General features: G+C 37.9%; 1 protein-coding gene and 1 long non-coding RNA gene across 8 annotated transcripts in view; both read right to left on the bottom strand.

The window, feature by feature from the left end:
* Positions 1-2,405, bottom strand: part of ESRP2 (epithelial splicing regulatory protein 2) — a 45,281-nt gene extending 42,876 nt beyond the window's left edge. For 2 of the 7 annotated variants that reach the window (XM_040571316.1, XM_040571317.1), the window contains exons 1-4: positions 2,185-2,401; positions 2,008-2,037; positions 1,613-1,766; positions 684-812 (exon numbers count right to left, since the gene is read on the bottom strand). In XM_040571316.1, coding sequence (XP_040427250.1) covers positions 684-812; positions 1,613-1,766; positions 2,008-2,037; positions 2,185-2,204 — 333 coding nt within the window. In that variant the 5' untranslated portion in view covers positions 2,205-2,401. Of the gene's footprint in view, positions 1-683; positions 813-1,612; positions 1,767-2,007; positions 2,038-2,184 lie in introns of all 7 variants that reach the window. The other 5 variants (XM_040571312.1, XM_040571315.1, XM_040571311.1 and 2 more) reach the window with 5 other exon arrangements.
* Positions 2,406-3,504: 1,099 nt separating this feature from the next.
* Positions 3,505-10,755, bottom strand: LOC121076523. Its single transcript, XR_005823553.1, has 3 exons — positions 10,347-10,755; positions 4,693-4,798; positions 3,505-3,735 (listed from the first exon to the last, which is right to left on the bottom strand). It is a non-coding gene; the product is annotated as an uncharacterized LOC121076523 (long non-coding RNA).
* Between the last annotated feature and the right edge of the window lie 10,033 nt (positions 10,756-20,788).

The raw sequence follows: 20,788 nt of genomic DNA, 5'->3' as shown, positions 1-20,788 counted from the left end.
TAGCATTAGAAGTTTTAAAGTAATTTATGGCATGTTGAAGTGCAAGGATCATATAAATTTACAGGTTTACTGTTAGTGTGATACTAAATTATTCGAAGAGTAGAATACAGAAATTGTAGAAACAATCAATCACTTCATTATCCACTAAACCTACTAAACTAATTAAGCTCATTTGGAAGAATGACATATGACAAACACAGCTGATGTTTCATGTAAGCATAGTTTTGAAGAATTCAACTAATTTCAAGAAAAATAACCAAGAAAAGGTTAATATTTTAATACACATCATAGAAGAGAACCTGTAGATTAAAACATGACACCTACATTTTGGAAGTTTGATCAGTACTGCATTTATCATGTTTATCATACTATTTATTTATATATATTTAAGTCTTGCATAAGAGACACTTGGAATAAAAGGAGGCCTACCAACATAATCAGAAGCCAAAACTTCCAAGAACCAGAGCATGAGCTCAAATACTCTGGTGCTGTACAGAACTTTCAGAATCACAGGGCTCCCAATTCAAATGCTTCAGGTCTTTTTTTGGTTAGCTTTAAACCCAAAACTTGCTAGTGATTTCACAGTGAAAGACAAAACGAAAGTATATTTCTTTTACAGGACAGTTGAGTCTTGCCCCCAGATTCCCCCTGCATTGCCCCTGTTGCAAAGAGCAGTGCCTCACCTGTTGAAGAACCCGGTCCAGAGGCTCTGCTTTGCCCAGTCCCTCTGGTGTTAAACCACTTACTTCACGACATTGATCACTTAACTCCAAATTGTCTGCTTTCACCAGGGATTTGTGCAGTGTCCCTACCTAAAAACATTGAAGAAACGATGGACAGAAGTGAGGAGCAATCAAACAAGCCCTGTTTAACACGTTTACAATGCAGAAAAATCAGAAAGGTGCAGTATCACTGCCCCAATGACTATCATGATGAGCAAAAAAAGGCATTTTTTGGTAAAGGTTTCAGAAATGGAGACCCTTGGCCTAGGTTTCCTTCCCTCCCACCCAGGAGGGCCGTGCTCTCTGCTGAGGGCCACAGGAGAAGCTTCAGGCTTCGCCGCTTGGGCTTGGAGCTGAGTTTTGGGGGAATTTTTCGTTGTAAAGGGAAGACCACCAAAAGTTAAGGTGCTTTCCCTAATCTGTTCACGAAATTGATAGCCACATTTGTTTTATTACAGCCCTTCATCTCTGAGGGATTATTATTCACGAGAGGGCTTTGGGAGGGAGGTTTAAAAAAAAAAAAATCTTTTTTTCAGATTAGCCTCAAAATTAGAGGAATTTAAGATTCTCTGAAAAGTTATCCAAACAGGGGGCTATTTTTCTGTATAAAAGAAGAATAAAAGTGCCCAGCGGGTGCCATGAGGTGGCTGAGGAGGGGTGCCCAGCCCCAGTCCGCCCCGGGCACCTCCAGGAGCCCCGAGGAGCCCTCAGGTTTGGGGCCACCAATGGTCCAAGGGGGCCAGGGAGGTGAAGGGGGTGGGAAGAGGCCTGGTTTTCTTTCAAAGTTGCTTCTTCCCTTCAAACGGAAGGAAAATAGCCTAAAAAAAAAAAAAAAAAAAAAAAGGCTGCGCCCGGGGAACGCGCCCTCGGACCGGGTGTCGAAGCCATACCTTCTTGCCGGGGAGATCCACAACTTGCCACACCAAGAGAATTAGTTCCCTCTCATCCGAACCCAGTTTAGCCCCATATGCACCAGCTGTTGCCCCAAACAACACCACCAAAGAGTCACTGCGCGAAGCCGTCATGACCACAGGGGGGAAACAACTACAATCAAAAGCAGAGGTCAAAAAAAAAGAGGAAGAAAAAAAGACACACAAACAGACAAAAAAAAAAAAAAGGAACAAAAAAAATCCCGCAAAGGTTCACCCCCTACCTCCAAGTGATCAAAGGGGAAAGGAGAGAACGAGGAGTCAAAATATTAAAAGGAGAAGAAAGAGCTACTTAGGAGGTAGGGTTTCTGAGACAAAAAATAAATAAATAAAATGGAGAAAACTTGCATCTCTACCTGTTCCCGGTGATCTCCTTCTTCCCGGGGCTGATTGGGAGGTAAAATTAGCAAGCTGTGGGGTTCTTTCCCTCTGACATCATGGCAGAAGCCCAGCCTGAGCTTGGCCTTTTTTTTTTCTCCTTTTTTTTTTTTTTTTTTCTTTCCTCCCCTTCCCCTTCTCCTCTCCTGAGTTACCTGCCCTTGGTGCAGCTCATGTGACTCTAGTCAATCTCCCGGAGGGACGAGGCCATTGGGTCTCTGGGAAAGGTGTAGGAGGGACGGAGGAAGCCTCAACGCCTGGCTGATCCGGCCTGATTGGTTTTTGAGGGAGATGAGAGGCAAACTCCCTTTCTCTCCCTTTCTCCAACCCGCAGGAAGTGTCCCTCTACCTGCTTTCGGTTCGGCGGGGGTGCTGGGGGCTTTAACCAGCCCCCTGCTCGCACCGGCTTTTTGGGTTTGGGTTTTTTTTTTTTGCTTTTTAAATCTGAAGAGTGTGCACGTGCGGTTAGGAAAACAGAGCCTTGGCTCTGAAAGGCACAAAACGAAAGCCTTCACCTGCTCCGAATTAATGGCATCTGCCGAGGTCGCCGTGCACGGATCGAGCCGGCGGTGCCAGAGCTCACCTGTAAGAGGAGGGCGGTGTAACCTGCGGGATAGCTTGTAGTTTTAGGCCCTGTTCTCCACGAGGTTTCAAAGGTGAAATAACTTGTGAAATAACTTTCGGTTTTGAGAAATAGTGTATCTAGGACGTTTTCCAAAGCAGACATGTGAAGCCCTGCATTTTCTGTCCTGTACGTACTCAGCAAGGAACTATTGCCCCGGCATTAACTACTGTGCAGACGAGCAGTTTTTCTCTGTACCTCCTCGCTTTTCTGTCTCACAGGTGAGACCGCACTGGTAAAATGCCGTCTAGTTTATAAAAACCCTCCTCTAAGCGTTTCTGCTGGATGGCAGCAGTAGGGAAATCTGTAACATTGTGGCTCCAGACACTTTTAGAGGCGCTGTCAAACTCAAATATATTTTCAAGCAGAAGTAACAATAAAAAAGCTAAAAACATGCTTTGAACACCTTACTATTTTTTCCTGTTATCACAATTAATAAGTTACTCCTGATTTTTAAAGGCCAAATATTGTAAATTAGATCGATCATACATATATTTATTTTATTAGTTCTTAAACTTGTAATTCAATATCAGTGCTGAGTTTAAATAGTTTTCACTGACCAAAAAAGGGTGCTGCTATTTAGCTGCTGATGCCTACCGTGGGGAAACTGCAGAGGTGGACATTTAACTGTGAATATCTGAAGGGTTTAAACATTAACATCCCATTTTCTTTTCTTCTTTTAACATGTTAATTTTTTTAATTGGTTATTTTTTTATGCTCTTTTAAAAGTCTTATGAAGCAGCAGTTATTAAGGACCTAGTTCAGCAAACACCAATTCACATGCTAACAGCATCACCAAAACTATTTCTATTTATTTCAATGAAAGTAACCTACGGTTCAAGGATGCTATCTCATAGGAATAATCTTAGAGTTCACAGATTGCAAGTATTTACCTGGCAGGGACTGCAGAGAAGTCACAGTACACAGGTGTGTAGCTCACTGAACGTTACAAGATAGCTGTTAAATGCCTTTCAGCTGTCATCTCTGCTGCTCACGTGTGCAGCTGCCTGAGAAGTAGTCCTGAAGGTACATCATTGTTATAGAAAGGGCAAACTCCCAAACACTTGGAGATGACAGCTTTAATCTGTAACACATATATATTTACATATTCAAAATGTTTTCAGCAGTATATTTTCTGGCACTGCTGAATTTACATGACAGCTATATTTTCCTCTATCAATGCATATTTAGAAGGCCTTGGTAGAATAAGAGCCCATTTATATTTCTTTTGGTTGGACAGAGAGGTAATGAAGTGGGTTCACAGCCTCTTAATTGTGTATGGGATGATTCTTACCACTTATAGTAATACGAATTATAAAAGTATATGGACTTCAAGTGTGAGAAAAAATGTTTCTCTTATCCCAACCTATTCCTCCCCTCCCAAATGCATGTATATCACAGGGGTTGGGGGGAGGTAGTATCTGAACAGATGAATGCAAACACAATTTTTTTCTGTAGCCACATTCACAGAAAAAAAGGACCCTTCTGCCACAATATAGCTACCTTCATGAGGGTGCCATTTCATAGCCCTAATATGTACCTATTACATATAAAATTCTGATTATAATTATCAGATTTGTATAAGGGACCATACACTTGATATATTCTTGGCCAGCTTGACAGATATGCTCACAGGCCTTTGTGAACTGTCACAAAGGATGCCAATACCCCTGCACCTGTCTCTTAGGATCTAATAGGAAAGAATGAAGTATTACTAATTACTTATAACAACATGCCAAGTTAATGAAATCCTACTCATGTCAATGCCAAAGACCCTTGACACATTTTCAGGTTTTGTAATTGTCTTCCTATTACCCTTCTACCCACAAACCTTCATCTCTCTGCATGCAATCCTTAATTACACCAGTCCCTGCAATGTTATGGATTTAAAAAATGCAAAGGAATGACATCGCATGTCTCCAGAGAACAGCAACAGGATCCACTTCCTGAAACACTGTGTGGGATAAGCCCTTGTACACTGAGCATTAGCAAAGTTAATTTGTAACCAAGATCTTGCTGAAATAAAGACTTTATTGCTCACCTTTAGCTTTAATCCTGGCAGTCATGTTTATAGAGGTTCTTGTTTGTTTGTAGGCTCCATACAATAATAATGTCTTGCAAATTTAACTGGATGGAGAATAGAAGTTCTAAAGATGAACATTAATTGTTATCCAAGTTTAGTATTGTGATTATCTTGTTCGCTTCTTTTTTTAATCAAACAAAACTGGAAAATAAAACTGTCTTGTAGTTAGATCACATGAGAATGCTGAAGAAGCTCATTACATGCATTGTGCTTGAAATGGATAAATCTGTGGTGCCAATTTAATTTTTACTATACATACTCCACAGACCAATAAATCAAGACACACTAAGATAAAACAAAAACAAAACTCCCTTTTACTACAATATTATTAAAAACACCATTGACTGAATGTCCTGATCACAGAAGTCCTTTTGAAATAGCCAATATAAGGAGTGTGAAACGTGGGGACACAAGATCCAGAGTGATGTCCTTGCCACATTCAGAGCTACAGCAAAACTTTGATTATCTTTCAGAGAAACTAAAAGATTATTCGCTGTTCCAAACTTGTAGGATACCAAAAAGTTTTTTGTCCTCCTTATTGGTACTTTAATCATCAGTTAGAAGGAAGACAATGATCTTGTAAAACAGTTTGAAATACCCTGAGCAACGTGAACTAACTTTGAAGTTGGGTCTAACTTCAAAATTGGCCATGCTGGTGTGCGGAAAGGACAAAATGACCTCCAGCAGTCTGTTCTAGCCAAAATCATTCTGTTTCTGAGAAACAGAGATGCTAAATTAAATAAGTACAGAGCCTTGTTGTTTACCTGCACAATACAGATAGAAGCATTTTTTCTGTATGCCTTAGCCTCTCCAAAATGAATTGGCACAGGAAACAATGTGATCTATAAGTAAATGTGAAAAGACACTTAGGTTTCATACCCATTCAGTCCTTGGCTCCTGGATGGGACTATAAGCAACTGTGGCAATGCCTTCTGAAGGAGGAGCTTACTGTAACTACTGAAACATAAATCCATATGTAAAGAATTTTCTGGCATCCTTTCTTTAACAGCAAATGAGTGGGAAAGGGCATGGGAAAAACTGCTTAGCAGTGTTCTTTGATTGCTGTCCAGATGTTTTCAGAGATCTGATTTTTTGGTCTCCATGGTAGGTCTTGTCATGATTACAATGCAGTGTAGAGGCCTCAAAATAATTTCCTTTGGGATATTCACAAAAGCTTGGCAATATGCAAAGTTGCTTCAGAAAGGTGGTTTCCGATGGATTGTTGCCCTGCAGATACTAGCCCCACCAAGCCCTAGGGAAAGCATTCGCTCAGAATCCTGCACCAGCTGGAATTCCAGTTCTACTGACTCAAAGGTAAACTAAAACATAAAACTGGTGACTAGGCTAAATAAATAAAAATGAAATTGCTTTCACTATTACATTACATAGCTTCTCTCCTTTATGGGATGGCAATCAATCTGGTGCTTTAATCCTACAAAAGTTTTATACATGCTCAGCTCCTCCTGAATCCCAATGAATAGATGCATGTTGTTTAGTAGAAGTTCTCCAGATAACAGGTATCAGGCTTCTGAAGATAAGACTTTATTTTTCTATGAAATTTATGGACAGATCAAATGTGTATGCACAGTAGTGTCCTTCATTAATATTCTAGATTTACACTAACGTTAGCAATTTAAGCAAATATGCTGTGAATTTAGATTTTTGGATATCATGCTCTTCTTCAAATAAATCTCTAAACAGAATTAGATTGAATTGAGTTGAATAGATTGAATTGAATAGATTGATAGAATTGGAATTAGAATCATTGAAATGCTAGCTGGTGGGCAGCTCTGTAAGTCCTCTTGTCCAACACCGTGGTCAGAGATGGACTACTGCCAACACCAGACTGAGCCTGCCAATGCTTTGTTTTGGTAAGACTTTAAAACCTCCAAGGACAGCGATTCCAAACCTCCATGGATAACCTGCTCCAATGCTGCACTACATTGCTGATGAGAAACATTTTCCTAGGAAACTTTTTCCTAGTGGCCAATCTGATCTCTCTGCTAAGCTTTCAAATAATTCACTGAAACTAGTCGAGACAGGATCTTTAAGCTGTGGTAAACTAGACAAGCCATGTGATATGATTTCTGTTACCTAATGAGATGAATATGCAAGTACTTCCTGAACCTTTCAATCTACCTTGCCTGTGACTGAAAATTCACTTTCTGTAGAGCTTTATTGCCCCTAAAATCTGCCAAATAAATTCTCATTGCAATTGATAACATTTTTGATAGTCTCAAGTACAATATGCAAATGGAAATTCAACAGGAAATATTATTTCTGTGGCAGTTCTTTAGCAAATTGATGGTTGGTCTTAGATTAAAACACACTGATAATCCATTCTCTCTTTGTCCACTGAAAGTATATAGCATTTTACAAGCCTGTCAGTGTGACAACGTAACTAACAGTAAAAAAACCCTGCTTTATAATGATTAAATTTAGTATAATGAGTCATTTGTTACTTCAGCTATAATGCCAAGAAATACACTAACACCTTCCTTGCTACCACCACCACCACATTTTAGTGAAAAGAATAAGTACATACACTGATAACTCATTGTAATGGCTAAAAGCCATAAAATTTGCTTTCATTCACTACTGTGTAAATACAATGCAACAGAATCATCCTATTATCTTTATAAACAATAAAATATTTAACGACTTCACGTGTTTGAAGTTCAACAGGACAAACTTTATATCCTGTTGCAAAAAGATCAAGTGGTTAGCTCCTTTGAACAGAAAATGAGAATGACCTGATGTCTCCATTAAACATTTAGCATGGGGGTATTTTATGCTTTATTTTTCATGGATCAGCTCAGAGACTTCCAGCCATAGGAAAAGCAAAACAGGAAATCCAGTAGCTCTCTAACTTTTTGCAAGAAATTTTTCATAGTCACTCCTTCAATGAATTGATCTTCCACCCACCATATGCCTTACGTAAATACATTCACACTGTAGGTCTAGAAAGTTCTCAGAAGTTCATTGAAAAATGAAATCACTGATGTTTCAAAGTGAGACAGCTAAAGCCATCTGGAACTTTGTATATCCAACTCTAAGTACCTTGCATGCAAAGGTACATAAAAAAATATTTAGACAACATGAAATGTAAATGTTACTACCTACATCAAAACATCTGCATGCTATACACTACTCTCACATACTGGGAGCTGCTTATCAATTCTGCAAGGCAGCAGTGATGAAAGAATTGATCATCAACTGAATACAAAAGACTGTATACTGGAAGTCCAAATTGCTTAATGAAAAGCTGACCGAATTACACAACTAACAATGACTTCATGCAAGTTACACTTTCTGAAGCTTTACTGACTGATACCAGCCTTACGAAAGTATCTTGGCAGAGATTAGTAAGGTGTATAGCTTTGGCTTTTTATTCAGATTATACCACAAGAACTCAGTTGACTTAAGAACCCTGATAAAAACAAGGGTGTGTCCCTATAATGTTTCATTCCCATTTGATTTAGCTGCTCTGATACTTAACTTGTTTCTTCATTATAATTTAATTAAAATTATTCCACAAAAAGATATGCTAATACACACCTTTTTCTCACCATAGTATAAATAGAAGTAAAATATAAATGCAAAACTTAGGCAAAGCTTAACCAGATGTTGAAGCACTTAAGCTTTAAAAACATTTCATCAATGAATTCTGTATAATAAAATGATGAATGCAATTATGTGCATCCAAAGTAAACATGATAGGAGACTTATCATTCAATAATTCCTTGATCTTTCATCCTCATTATGTTTACTGTATTTCATTCAACTGCACCACCAATTATTACATATTCAGGAAGTGACATTGGGATTTCAGACATGCTCCATGCCTTATTATACCCAATTACAAGGATAGAAAAATTTCCCCAGAGAAATAAGTCTCTGAAACAACTTTTGCATTTTGGTTTTGACTGTCTTTGTGTTGAGCATGGGTGAGCAGATACCTTTGCTCCTTTGGCTTGATCATGGATTTTATATCCTGTAGAATATACAGTGGAAGTAAGATAGTAGTGTCCTTACTGATACATCTGGTTGATATTAGAGTAATGTGAATTTCTGAGAAGAAACATTGTGAGTGAAACATATTGCACAGTCAGTAAGTGTATTCAAGTAAAAAGCAACAGTAACAAAAGAGTATGTATGTATATAGACACACATATATGAAGGATAGCTCTAAATAGACTCTTCCCTTTGGCACACTGCAGAAATTTTAAATTTAAGATGACACCTGATGCAATTCAGTCCATTTTATCACTTAATAACCACAGAATTGCTTTATAAACATAGATAATATGTAAGTACACGACAAGCAGGTGCTATGAGTTCTGCCCTTTCCCTTCCCAATACGTTGGAGTTGTGATAAAGTACTATGACAGAGCTGTTTTATAAGTGCCAATACTACCACACCTCCTTTCCAATGTCTGTTAATGTGGCACACCCTTGTTTGACAGGAAATATCACCTTATGTTCAGTTGTTCTTTGGTTTTCTCGAGTAACTATTTCAATCAGTGTGACATAGTTACCATACATTAAGATTTTGTCCTTTTTACACAGAACTATACTGCGGTGAGGAAAAGGGAAAGAGCCCTAGGACACACACAAGAGAAAGTTGCCTGGCACAACCTGGGAGTGGCTACGCAGTGAGTAGAGTCAATGTGCTGATAATGCTCTGGGTGAAGTAGTAACATTTACTTACCATCATTCAACTGCTGTTTTCTGTGGTCTATTGCTTTGCTTTGTGTGAACAGGGAGGCAGAGGAGGCTGACCTCCTCCTTCATTATTTTTTCAGATAGATTAAATCCTAATATGTACTATAAACAAACATGCCCTCACTGAAGAAGCGGGAATAGTTAGGAGCTGGTTGGTCTGCCATAATATATGACAAACTGTACTCTTAAGCTGTGGGTTTTATAATAAAAGATGTTTGATATAAATACCAGTTTCAGGCAGACTTTACTCATCCAGTCTCAGCTCTTCATTCTCAGGCTGCCTTTGGCTTGTTGTCCTCTCTGACCCTTCAGCACTACTATTTGTGAGGCTACACTCTGAATCAGCTTTGAAATATTGATCCTGATTTAAAAAGTCAGATCTGATTCAGTTAAAACCAAACAGAATGCCACAAAACCTCAATTTTGCAGTGTATTCCTTAAGATTAATCCATTCCTTCATTTTGTTCAGAGGTTGGTCCCACACACAGTTATCCTGGCAAAAACAGTGACTCATGGGAATAGGAAAACAACATGGATACTGACGTCTTATAGTATCATGAATCCATAGCCTTAAGGCACATCAAGCGTTTTTGTGGCCAGTTGCTACTGAACACCTGCAGCTGTCACTAAAGGTGGTCAGACTGGCTATCACTGTTACAGATGAGTCACAGGTTGGGTAGCATTTTACACCTACTTTGCACAGACATAAATTGGAAGGCTCTGAAGATCAGATCTTCTTGTCTCTTCAGATCTCTGAATTACTTTCTATCTATGCAGGAATCCAAGCATGAGAATGTATCTACAGTAGGCAAAAGTGTATTTTTGCTGTGCAGATTTCTGTAGAAGGGAACATCGCAAAGAAAATTTTTGCCAGCAACATGCCTCACCTTTAAGATTTAAGCTTATGCTGATCAGCTCCTGGTAAGAACACACCTTTTCTCCTGGGGAGCAACGCAAAAAGACTCAATAAAAAAGGGTGTAGATCTTGTTTAGTACACAGGGTTCTGCTCTGTACCTCTGTCAGATGAGCCATTCTGTACAGGATGAGATTTTTAGTAAATGATATAGGGCTTTTCCCTTCATTTAACCGTATTTTTGTGATTTATAAATTTAACCTCTTTTTCCTCACAATATATCTTACAAAAATGACTTTAAAAAACATTCCTTTGCATTAGTATTGAAAGTGCAAGACTTGATGCATCTAACCCCTGTGAACCTTCTGGGTGCAGGGAAACAAGGTGGAGCCCACCGCCTACAATCAAAGATTAGCTGCTTTAATCAAAGAGACAGCTTGCATTCTCAGCTTTTGATTTCCACAAAGCCTGTTTGTTTTACTTAAGGCTAGTTTACTACGCCCCTGTTACCATGGAATTGCTAGGGAGCTAAGCCACACCTTTATGAACATACTCAGCACTTCCTGCACAGGGCAGCCTTAAGAGCAGTCTCCTATACACCAAAGAGATAGTTGGAAGCAAGAGAGCATAAACAGCTAGATCTTAAGATCTTGGCTGGCTGGCTAAGCCACTGCATGTCGCCTGTGTGCTCTTGTTAAATAGTTCACATAAGGTTTTGGGGAAGTGTTTACCAAGAGATGTATTTTTCAAAAGGAATCCATGCCTATTTTTCAAAAGGAATCCATGCTCACTGATAATATGTTTCCTACCCTTTCATCAGTTCAAATCCAGCTCTTCCATTGGTGGCTGCTTTGTGACTAGAAGAAAATGAACGGTGGGTTCCTCTCAAATCCCTCTGGGCTGATATATATTCTGTATTATAGTAATGGTAGACTGACTGGCAGTTCCAAACGACAGGATGAGGGTTCATTATATAAAAACAACCCTCCTTCTCTGTCCTTTGAGGCAGCATGGTGTAATTGCTAGATCGCTTACATCCTCCTTTTTCTGGTTCACCTGTAATTTAAATATCAAAATATTTGTCAGTCCTGACTGATGCTTAGTATTTATATGAATCTCAGGATTCTTTATTACATAGAATATTAGAGAAACAATTTTTAAACACTTGTTCAGTATGATAAAAATCAAAGCACTGAACTTGCTGCTGAAACTTATGCTGCCTAAAAGTTGCCTAAAGCACACTGAACATTCATACTAGAAACCTCTTCTTACTGATGAATCAGTTTCACTGATTCTTCCTTTCCCCCCCCTTCTGATTCAGGATATAAAACCATTTTCTTTTTTATTATTATTATATATATATATTCATATTTATTTATTTTTATTTCCACTCTGTACTGCAAATGGGCTAGCAGTAGAGTTTGTGTGACAGTAAAGAAAAAAATAACACCATATAAAAGACCAAGATGTCAGGTTACCATTATGCTTTTCTTAAAGTTCTTGTGACACGCTACAAATTACAGTAGCTTCTAATGCTTGGGTGGATAGCACGATGATTACTAAGATAGTTACTAGCACAGCAGTAAGGTGGAATTGGTGTGAGTAATTGTATTCTGTGGGAACTTGATCAACATCCTCCAGCTCATGGGCATGAAAGTATTTCGTAATCACAACAGCTAAAAGAACTGACAGAAAATCAACAGTATTTTAATGCAAGATTCCTTCAGGATTTCTTAAAACTTAAAATATTTACAGGTGGACAACTACAGAAAATTAAGAGTTGGGGATCAGTTGCTTTGCTATTTTAAGGATGAAACTTGCAGTATACGTTACCATGATACAGGATAAAATGTAATGGGAAAAGATTCATACTTTAACAGTTACAATTATGTTGTGCAGGCCTAAAAGCATACAATGCATCTTGGGATGCATCTTCATTGCCTCAAAGCAACAGCACATATAGTCACAATATACTACTGAGAAGTGGCAAGGGAAGGGATTGTGAGCATATACATACTGGAATGAGACTAGTAGGTGTAAAATATCAGCCAGTTTCATTTATTTGCGCAGTTTATCTGTAGCAGCACAACCAAAGCCCTGTATGCAAACAGCCTTGGCAGTTGGGGGTGGAGTTATGTACTCTGCAAAGACTTCATATGAAGCAATACCCTTTTACTGGGATTAGTTGCCTTTCTCAAGACTAGGCTCAAAGGGATTTATAAAACCACTATATACACACAGTCATAGAGCAACTTCTTCATTGTTGTATGGACAATATGCTGCGTAAGGTAGAAAGTTTTTTGTTGTTGTACTTTTTTTTCTCTCAGGTAGAATATAAAACATCCCTTTCTTAGAAGAATTCTATGGGACTGGTAACACACAGATTAAGCAGGCAAGATTAAACAGTCTCAGTTAAATCATATGACCACTAACAAAAAAGTTAAGTGTGTTTCAGGAAAAGGGATAATAAAAGTCGACAGTTCTGCAAGTCAGGCCCACAGGTTCCTAGTTCTTGGGCAAAAAATATTCATTGCCAAGTGCTGTTATTGAATATCAGATTTGCTTTTCAGTCTTCTTGTCTTTCCACAATGCAATCAAGGCTAGATTACAAACTTGTCACATTTAAACAGTGACCTTTGCTTAGCATTGGGTGTGGTGGTTTACACAATGTATGAGAAATACTGAGGCAAAGGATATGTAGTGAAAAGTTCTCAAACTTATAAAGCCTCAGTTGGTGCCCTCATTTATTTAAGGTGAAACAACTCTTAGAAGGTATCAAGAAAAAGTAGTATGGGGATGAAATATTGAGCAGTTTATTGAGACAAAAAACCAGTAATTTTAAGAGCATATTTCATATATGCAATAAAAAAATCAGAACATGGGGATGTGTATCTTCTATAGAGCTAAAAGGATAAAAAAAGACATACAAAGCTAGCTAATTTTTGTTTCAAACACTTCAATAGCTTCAACACTGAATTTCAGAAAGACAAAATATAGCAACAGTTCAGTTTTCTAACCTATTTCCTAGATCAAGAAAACATTATTTCAAGCAATGTAATGTTAACATTTGGATAACAAGCTCACCAAAATACACAATCCTGTATTATATACAAACATGTATGTATATCTACATGCTCATATACATGGAGTCTTTGTTATATATTTGTTTACATTCCTCACCTTTGCGCTCCCTCAGAGTCTGAGGGAGAGGCAGACACTTGATCTGTCTCCTTTTAGCCTTTCTGGCTTCCTAAGATCTTCCTTTAGTTTATATTTCTCTATACTTCCTCTCAAGGATCTGAAAATGCTAAATATAAGCTAAGTGTAAGGAAACACAAAGATTAAATGTACAGAGCACAACTTTCCCACACTAGTAATACAAGTATAATTACAAGTATAAACTGAATACATATTCAATACATTGTTTAGGACATATAGTCAGTACTGCCTGTCCCTCCCCTCCAATGAAGGGAAATGACACTTCAAAGAAAAACTGTTTTAATGGGGTGAAATTCACACCTGCTACAATGCCATTATATACTCAATATTTTTACATTTGATTTGAACATGGCTTTTCTACCAGCAGTGCATAGAACCTTATTTATTTATTTAGAATGATTGCCTAGAAGAGAAACACTCCTTCCACGCAAAATGCTTCTTTAGGGTACATTTCCTCCTTTCCTTCCAGCAATACCTTCATCTTTAAGCAGTATCACTCCAAAGTTGTTATTCCTATGCAACAGTTGCTCCTCATGTAGCCCTTAATAATTGCTTTGCTTTTAGATTGGGCTATTGTCATGTACTCAACACAAAGCTGTTGTGTTCAACTCAACCTTAAATCCTAAAAATAAATAAATAAATAAAATCAGAACTACTTAATTTACATTAGTGAATTTTAGAATTAAGTAAAACTTTTTTTTTTGACATGTTATGACCTATAAAATTCTATGTAGAATGGGTATATACTCTCATTGTTTTTCTTTTTCTCCTGTTACTCCTCCCTGTGTGTGTGTACATGCCCAACACTGCCACAGTCATAGTCAGTATGCCTCACTTTGGTATCCTTGCTATAACAAAAGGAGTGACTAGCAGAATTCCATCTGTGAGGACTACTTCTGTTTTTGGACCACTCTACTGACTAACGCCTTCAGATTAGCAAAGTCAACCTTAAATGACTCACTTGACATAAAAACTTTCTTGTTTTTATTTGGAAGAAAACCCTGCTCAACAGTTGTGTGCACAGTTTAGCCTTCTGTTTCTCATGCTTCCCTCATCTTAATTCTAGCAATTCTCCTTAATGTCTTGAGAAGATGACAATTGAATACCTCCCAATGATCAGACTTTTCCCCCCAGGTTTATATAGTCTCTGGCTTTGATTTTTTTATTTTTTTTACCCTGAAGAAGTGTATCAAAACATGCAGCTATATCTAAAAAAATATAGGAGGCATGTTCAAACAGTAATAAGTCTCACACTTCATATGCACTACAAAGAAAACAACAGGATAATAGACATATCCAATTTTAAATATAAAATAGGTATGTTTATATACATATAAAATGACATGTGGGAATCAGATATGAGACTTTCATAATATAGGGGTGATAGACACAAACCTTGAAGAGGCCGTGGATATTCTCTTTCCTGTTTTAAACAAGTGTTTTTGTTTATAGCCCACCCAGAACTAGGTCACCTTTGAAAGTGTTCTTAGGCAGTGAATGCCCAATACACCCAAGCCAAGAGGACAAATGTACTTCTGCTGCAGTTGCACTGCTGAATAGCTTGTCTCAAGGAGGAAGGAGGCAAAAAGGAGAATTTCAACTTCTTAGAAAAAAACTGAGTCTTATCTTGAGTTGTAGTTCTGGAAAGAATTTATAGTCTATAGGAACAATCAGTAGTAGCAGTGTTTGTTAATAGAAACACTGCATCACATATGGTAAATGGCAAATGTCCATTTGTTTGCTCAGTTTAATTTTCATCATTAGTACATTAACCCTCACAGCTGAATAACATGGCATCCTCTGCTTGAATGTGTTCTACTAATGTAGATCAGGGTAGTCAAGCTATGATCCAGAAGGTGAACACAATCCACAGCTCAATTCAGTTCTCGTGGGAACTACAGCCAATCACTTTTTCATAGTGTGAAGTGTTACTAGTTAATACAGAAGTATGTACTAATATTTGGCCTGCCAAAAGCATTTCAAAGATCTATTCAGCCTTAGAGTAAGGAATAGGTTTCCTGACCTGCTATAGATTACTTAGAACAGTTTTGTCAGCCAAAACCAATAAATCCCATTTGCTTATCTGAGCTTCCACAGAAGAAAGTACAGTCCTATGGGGTCGTCAGACCAGGGCAGGTACATCCCATCTAATTTCCTTCACAGTCATCTGCTTTACTTTCAACAGCCAACAAAGGTGTTTTAAGACATTTGGGATGATTTTGCCCATACAGTGCTAGGGAGCATTCACATGATCTTTTCTGCTGTTCAGAAGTACTCCAGATGACAGGACACAAACAGGTTATAGGTGATAGCATATTTAAAAGTCTCAGCAGCGTTGCAAAGAGAATGCTGGGCTACAGTTTACTGTGATCTTAGCAGTTCCTTAAACTGATACACTGCTCTGTGACTTTTCATCTTAGTGTACATGGTAAGATTACTGCAAACTTGACTGAGGGCATTTGCATTTTGTATGTGTTGTTTCATTGCATGATATTAGCAAGGGAAATTTTAAGATAGATATCATACCTAAATCTGAAACTTTAATGGTTTGAACAGGCTCACATGACCATCTGCAAGCTTGAATTGAATTCTGAACTTAAACTCTGATCAGGAAATTTTAGTTTGGTATTTACCTTTTCAAGCAAAACTTTTCTAAGCAATTTTTGAAGTTACCACCAGCAAAAGTGGGAAGTCCTTCTTGTTTCCCCGCTCTTTTCTTTCCCAGCTTCACATATCCCATTTCTTTATACCTGCTGTGGTCAGACTCAAGCTTAGCCAGTGCAACTTGTTAAATCACCAGTAAAACAACCTTTTGGTCACCAACTTGACTTTGTTCTACAGTGATGCAACATCCCTTTAATTACCTGTTTAAAAAAAAAAAAAAAAGATGATTTTGTCTTTGTAACCACGAGTATAAAACTGTCTTAATAAGACTTTGACTCCCAAACTATCTTTTAGCTAAATTAAGTTGCAGTTTCACATCCTTTTTCTTTTTTGGGGGCAAGCTGGGTTTAGAAATGCTGCTGCTTTTGCAAGTACTGCTGCCCAGAAGAATGATCATGGAATTGTGCCCTTATAGGGTCCTTCAAACAAACATGTTAGTATGAGAGGTGACAAAGTACAGACTTCCTTAAAATTTCCTCACTAGAAAATTATGGCACACATCCTAATCAGTGCCTCCTACAGACTATGCCTCCATACTGGTCTAAAGACGTAAGAGTTACTTTATAGATGCATGTAGGGAAGGAGGTAAAGCAATAAAGTGAGATTAAGCAGTAAGAAGCCAACTCTTCATTAATGGGTCATGCATTCGTAGCTACTTAGCAGTATTATTTTAAATATCCATAGCAACCAATTTAGCCTCTGGGTAGTCTTTAATTTACTTTTTGAATCTTACATTTTAAAGTCTTTTTAGAGTGAGAACACACAGATGTAACAGCTGGAGAAGTAGAACAGAACAGCACTGTCCTTAAACTTTCTATAAAAATCAAAATATGAGAAAGAAACTGATCTTGGACAAGACTGTCAGTGTTTGTTTCCCAGAATATCACAAAAGCTTGATGGTATGGAGACAGATCTTTTCAACACATCAGATGCACACGCACATCCATTCTGCTTGCCCTCCTTAGGTACTTCCAAACAGATTTATTTATAGCAGAGTGCATAGACAAACCCTTTAAACAGTTGCTGTAAGCGTAATTTTAGTCTGCTATAAAGAAATTCAGGTTTTTGAGAAGGGGCTCCAATCTGACGACTGCTATAGTCATTTTAGGAACATCCTGTCCCTATTTGCTAGCCAGCTTTGCTCATGAATAAATACCATGCAGCCAGGTTTTTTCTTCCCCATCCCACCTTTTAATAACAAAAGCAGCCTCAGGCCATTAAGCCTTCCCCATCACCCGTTAATCTCCAGGAAACAGCTTCTTTCTCAATTGTTGTTGCTTAACAGATGCAACATTTAACACCCCAGATGAATCAGCACTGTGCTACTAGTAAGCTTCTGACTTCACCGTTCTTTCGACTCCACAATACTAAATTTGCTGATGTGTATTTCGGGAAATTCAGATTACCACCGTTTTGGGAGGCCATTTTAGAGCCCACATTTGCCTCTGACACTTTCTTTGCTCTTCCTTTGAATCTGTCTCTAGATTCTGGTAAATGCAACTTACTCCTATTGTCTGATCCATTTTGGTTAACAGAACTCATGATGTCTACATTGTTTTAGATGTTTTCTTAGCATGAAAGTTCCTTGATAATGCTTTTTTTTTTTTTTTGAAGTTCAGGGGTTCAGGCTTTTTTTTTTTTTCCCAATTTAATCAAGCAGAGTAGCCTTTGAGTAATAGAAATAGCATTCGTCAGCAAGATCTTGTCTTCAGCTTTTAAAGCTTATAGTCAGCAAATAAAATAACCCAGAAATCAGAAAAGGAAATCACCACTTTTTTTTTTTCTTCTATTCCTGTAACTCCTTACTGTCCCAAACGGGAAGAATGCATTGCATTTCAGGCAATTGCTCTAGTAATATTTTTTTCCTCAGTTGTACCCATGATCTCATCCATCCTCCTTAAGGGCTGAGGCTGTGGGCTGCGTTTATTTAGCAGCCTCTAGCGGTTCACCACAGCTGTTACCAAAGGCAGTATCTTCGTGTGCTGTAGCTGCAGCACGTACCTGCTCATACCTTGCACAGAGCTTTCCAGGATGCTCTTTCCAGGATGATGCAGTTACATGCTGGCCTATGAACATGGATGAAAAAAATACAGTAGAAAGATAAGACAATATTATTCAGCTCTGTGCCACACAAGTTGATTTGACCCTGAAATATTTACATTGGGGTAGTGACTTAAAGGAACTGCATACAATCAAAGCAAAGAAAGAGAAGCAATAGCCACCGGATGCCTGATTTGTCCCAAGTCCACTATGTTAGGGGATGTTTCTTACAATGATTTATCTTGAACTTTATGTAGCTGTTCTTGAAAGATGCTACAAATTTCACATGCTAAATAGGTGTAAGATTTCCAAGGTATCTCACATTCTAATGACAGTCTTCTAGGAGAAGATTGTCACAACTAGGACACTGGGAGATGACATTCACAACTGCAAAATAATGTCTACAATTTGTAAACTTTCAACAACACTCTAGTAAACACAGCAATTGATGGTTCATGACATATTTGACATACAGAGACAATATAAGAATTTTGCTGGCCTCATTGTGAGAGCTAACTTGGGGTCTGAAGGAGCTGATGCATTTAACAATGTCTGCCTTTTCACCTTTGTCATCACATAGCTTAAGACAGCAAGACATCACAGAAATGCTCTGAAAGAGGCATCTTGCCTGGAATATTGAAAAGACTGGGAAGACCTTTTTTAGCCTTTTCCAATTCAACAGAGAATTTCTTCTGGCAATGAAAAATCATTATTAGAAATTAATAATTGAAATAAAACTTTGTACTTCAAAAGAACAAATTTTGGTGCATGAAAATAATTAGTTAATGAAGTGAACTGGACCTTCATCAATGACTGGAGTGGAGGAAAAGCTTCAAATGTGTTTACCATCAAGGTGCCAAATCTATCTATGTTACTTTAACTACAAAGAAAGGCTTCAACTGTAACTAGATAAATAATCACTTCAGAGAGACGGGGATTTCAATTAGTGCCTTATATAAAAGTCACACACTTTATAAAACACAGTTAATCATTTACAAAATACATTAAACACATGAAAGGTATTAATATATATGAATCATGTAAAAATATACTTATAAATTTAATTATAAGGACCTTTTAATTGTTGCCATTGTTTATAATCACAAAATTAATTATAATGACCTTTTAGTTGTTGCCATTGTTTATGTTTCCTTATGTAAACCCGGTGATCTTTTTGTTATATTAAGTTGGTAATCTAATATACGGACTTCAAGTTTACAAAGAAATTAGGGGTTCTGAAACTCACAAAACCATGACATTTATCTATTTTGTGACAGATAGACAGATATATATTAATATGACTCAATTTTTCACATTAGGTTTTTCCGCTGAAGAGCAAGAAAACAAGAGTCATGGACAGCAGGGCTTCGGGTTCAAGGACAGCCTTTACATTTTGTTCTGCACTGCTCGAGGATGTGTTGATCCCCACGTATCGCTGAAAGAATAAGGATCTTGTCCTTTAGTGAACAAAATCAACTAATTTGTTTACTTACTAGTTACTTTGCAATATATAAAATGTCATTATTTGCTTACGAAAAAAAATCAGTTATGAAAGTAGAGAGCATTTTTATTTCGGAATTTTCTTTGCCTTGAACATCCCACTAATACTGCTCTTACTACAATACTGCATTAGTGTGACAATGAGAGAATGAAACTCAGCACCATCAAAGAATCAGGGTTATCCGTCTATTTTTTCTCTCCTAAACAGAGATAAAATAAAATCTCTCATAAACTTTGACCACATAAGTGTCTTCATGTTGCTATCTTTAAAACTGCTATTAAACTACTGGGAGCCACACACCTCTTAATGTGAGTGTGCAGAACTCACGCTATTTCCTGATCAAAATACTTTAGGTGTGCGTCTTTCCTATGCCCACGCCAGAGCCTGAAGTTAAATGAATTACCAGAAGGCAATTGGATAGTCAGAGGGATGCATGAGCTTAGGATGATGATGAAAATATTGTTCCTAGCTATATACCTCATTTCTGCTGCATAGAGGCTCAGATGTCTATGGGTCAACCCCTGATTTACCATAGTTTCAGGACAACTTGCTATAAGCTATGATTTAGGAGGCTATCTGAGAGTGGCTTTGCAGTCCTGACTAATAAAGCTAAACTTGATGTATATCCTGTTCCTGTGTTCTTTGCAGAAGTTCAGCACAGCTGCTGGTGGAGCAGTACCTGTAATGCTGCAGTTCAGAATCCAACACTCTGAAGATAAATATCACAGATTTTGATGTCAACATTGCAGGCTGTAAATGGAAAAATACGCCAAACAACAACAACAAACAGAACACCCAGCAACTACAGCATGAACAGCTGCAGCATCCCCAAAGAGCAGCAAGTGGGACAGTATGGGTGTGAACCACTGCAGTTATTCAAAGTAAAGTGTCCCTGCTTGTGAATCTGAGCCCTTCGACATCCTCATATAGGATGTCTGAACAGACAGTAGCAGGTACACAAGTCTAGAGATGTCAGGAGCCAGCCCAAGCTTGGACCAGATCATTAATCCAACTCCTGAGGCAAAACTAAGAACAGAACCAAGTTATTTTC

The sequence above is a fragment of the Cygnus olor genome, chromosome 12 (genome assembly GCF_009769625.2).
Source record: "Cygnus olor isolate bCygOlo1 chromosome 12, bCygOlo1.pri.v2, whole genome shotgun sequence".
NCBI lineage: Eukaryota > Metazoa > Chordata > Aves > Anseriformes > Anatidae > Cygnus > Cygnus olor.
This window is presented reverse-complemented; position numbering and strand designations above follow the sequence as displayed.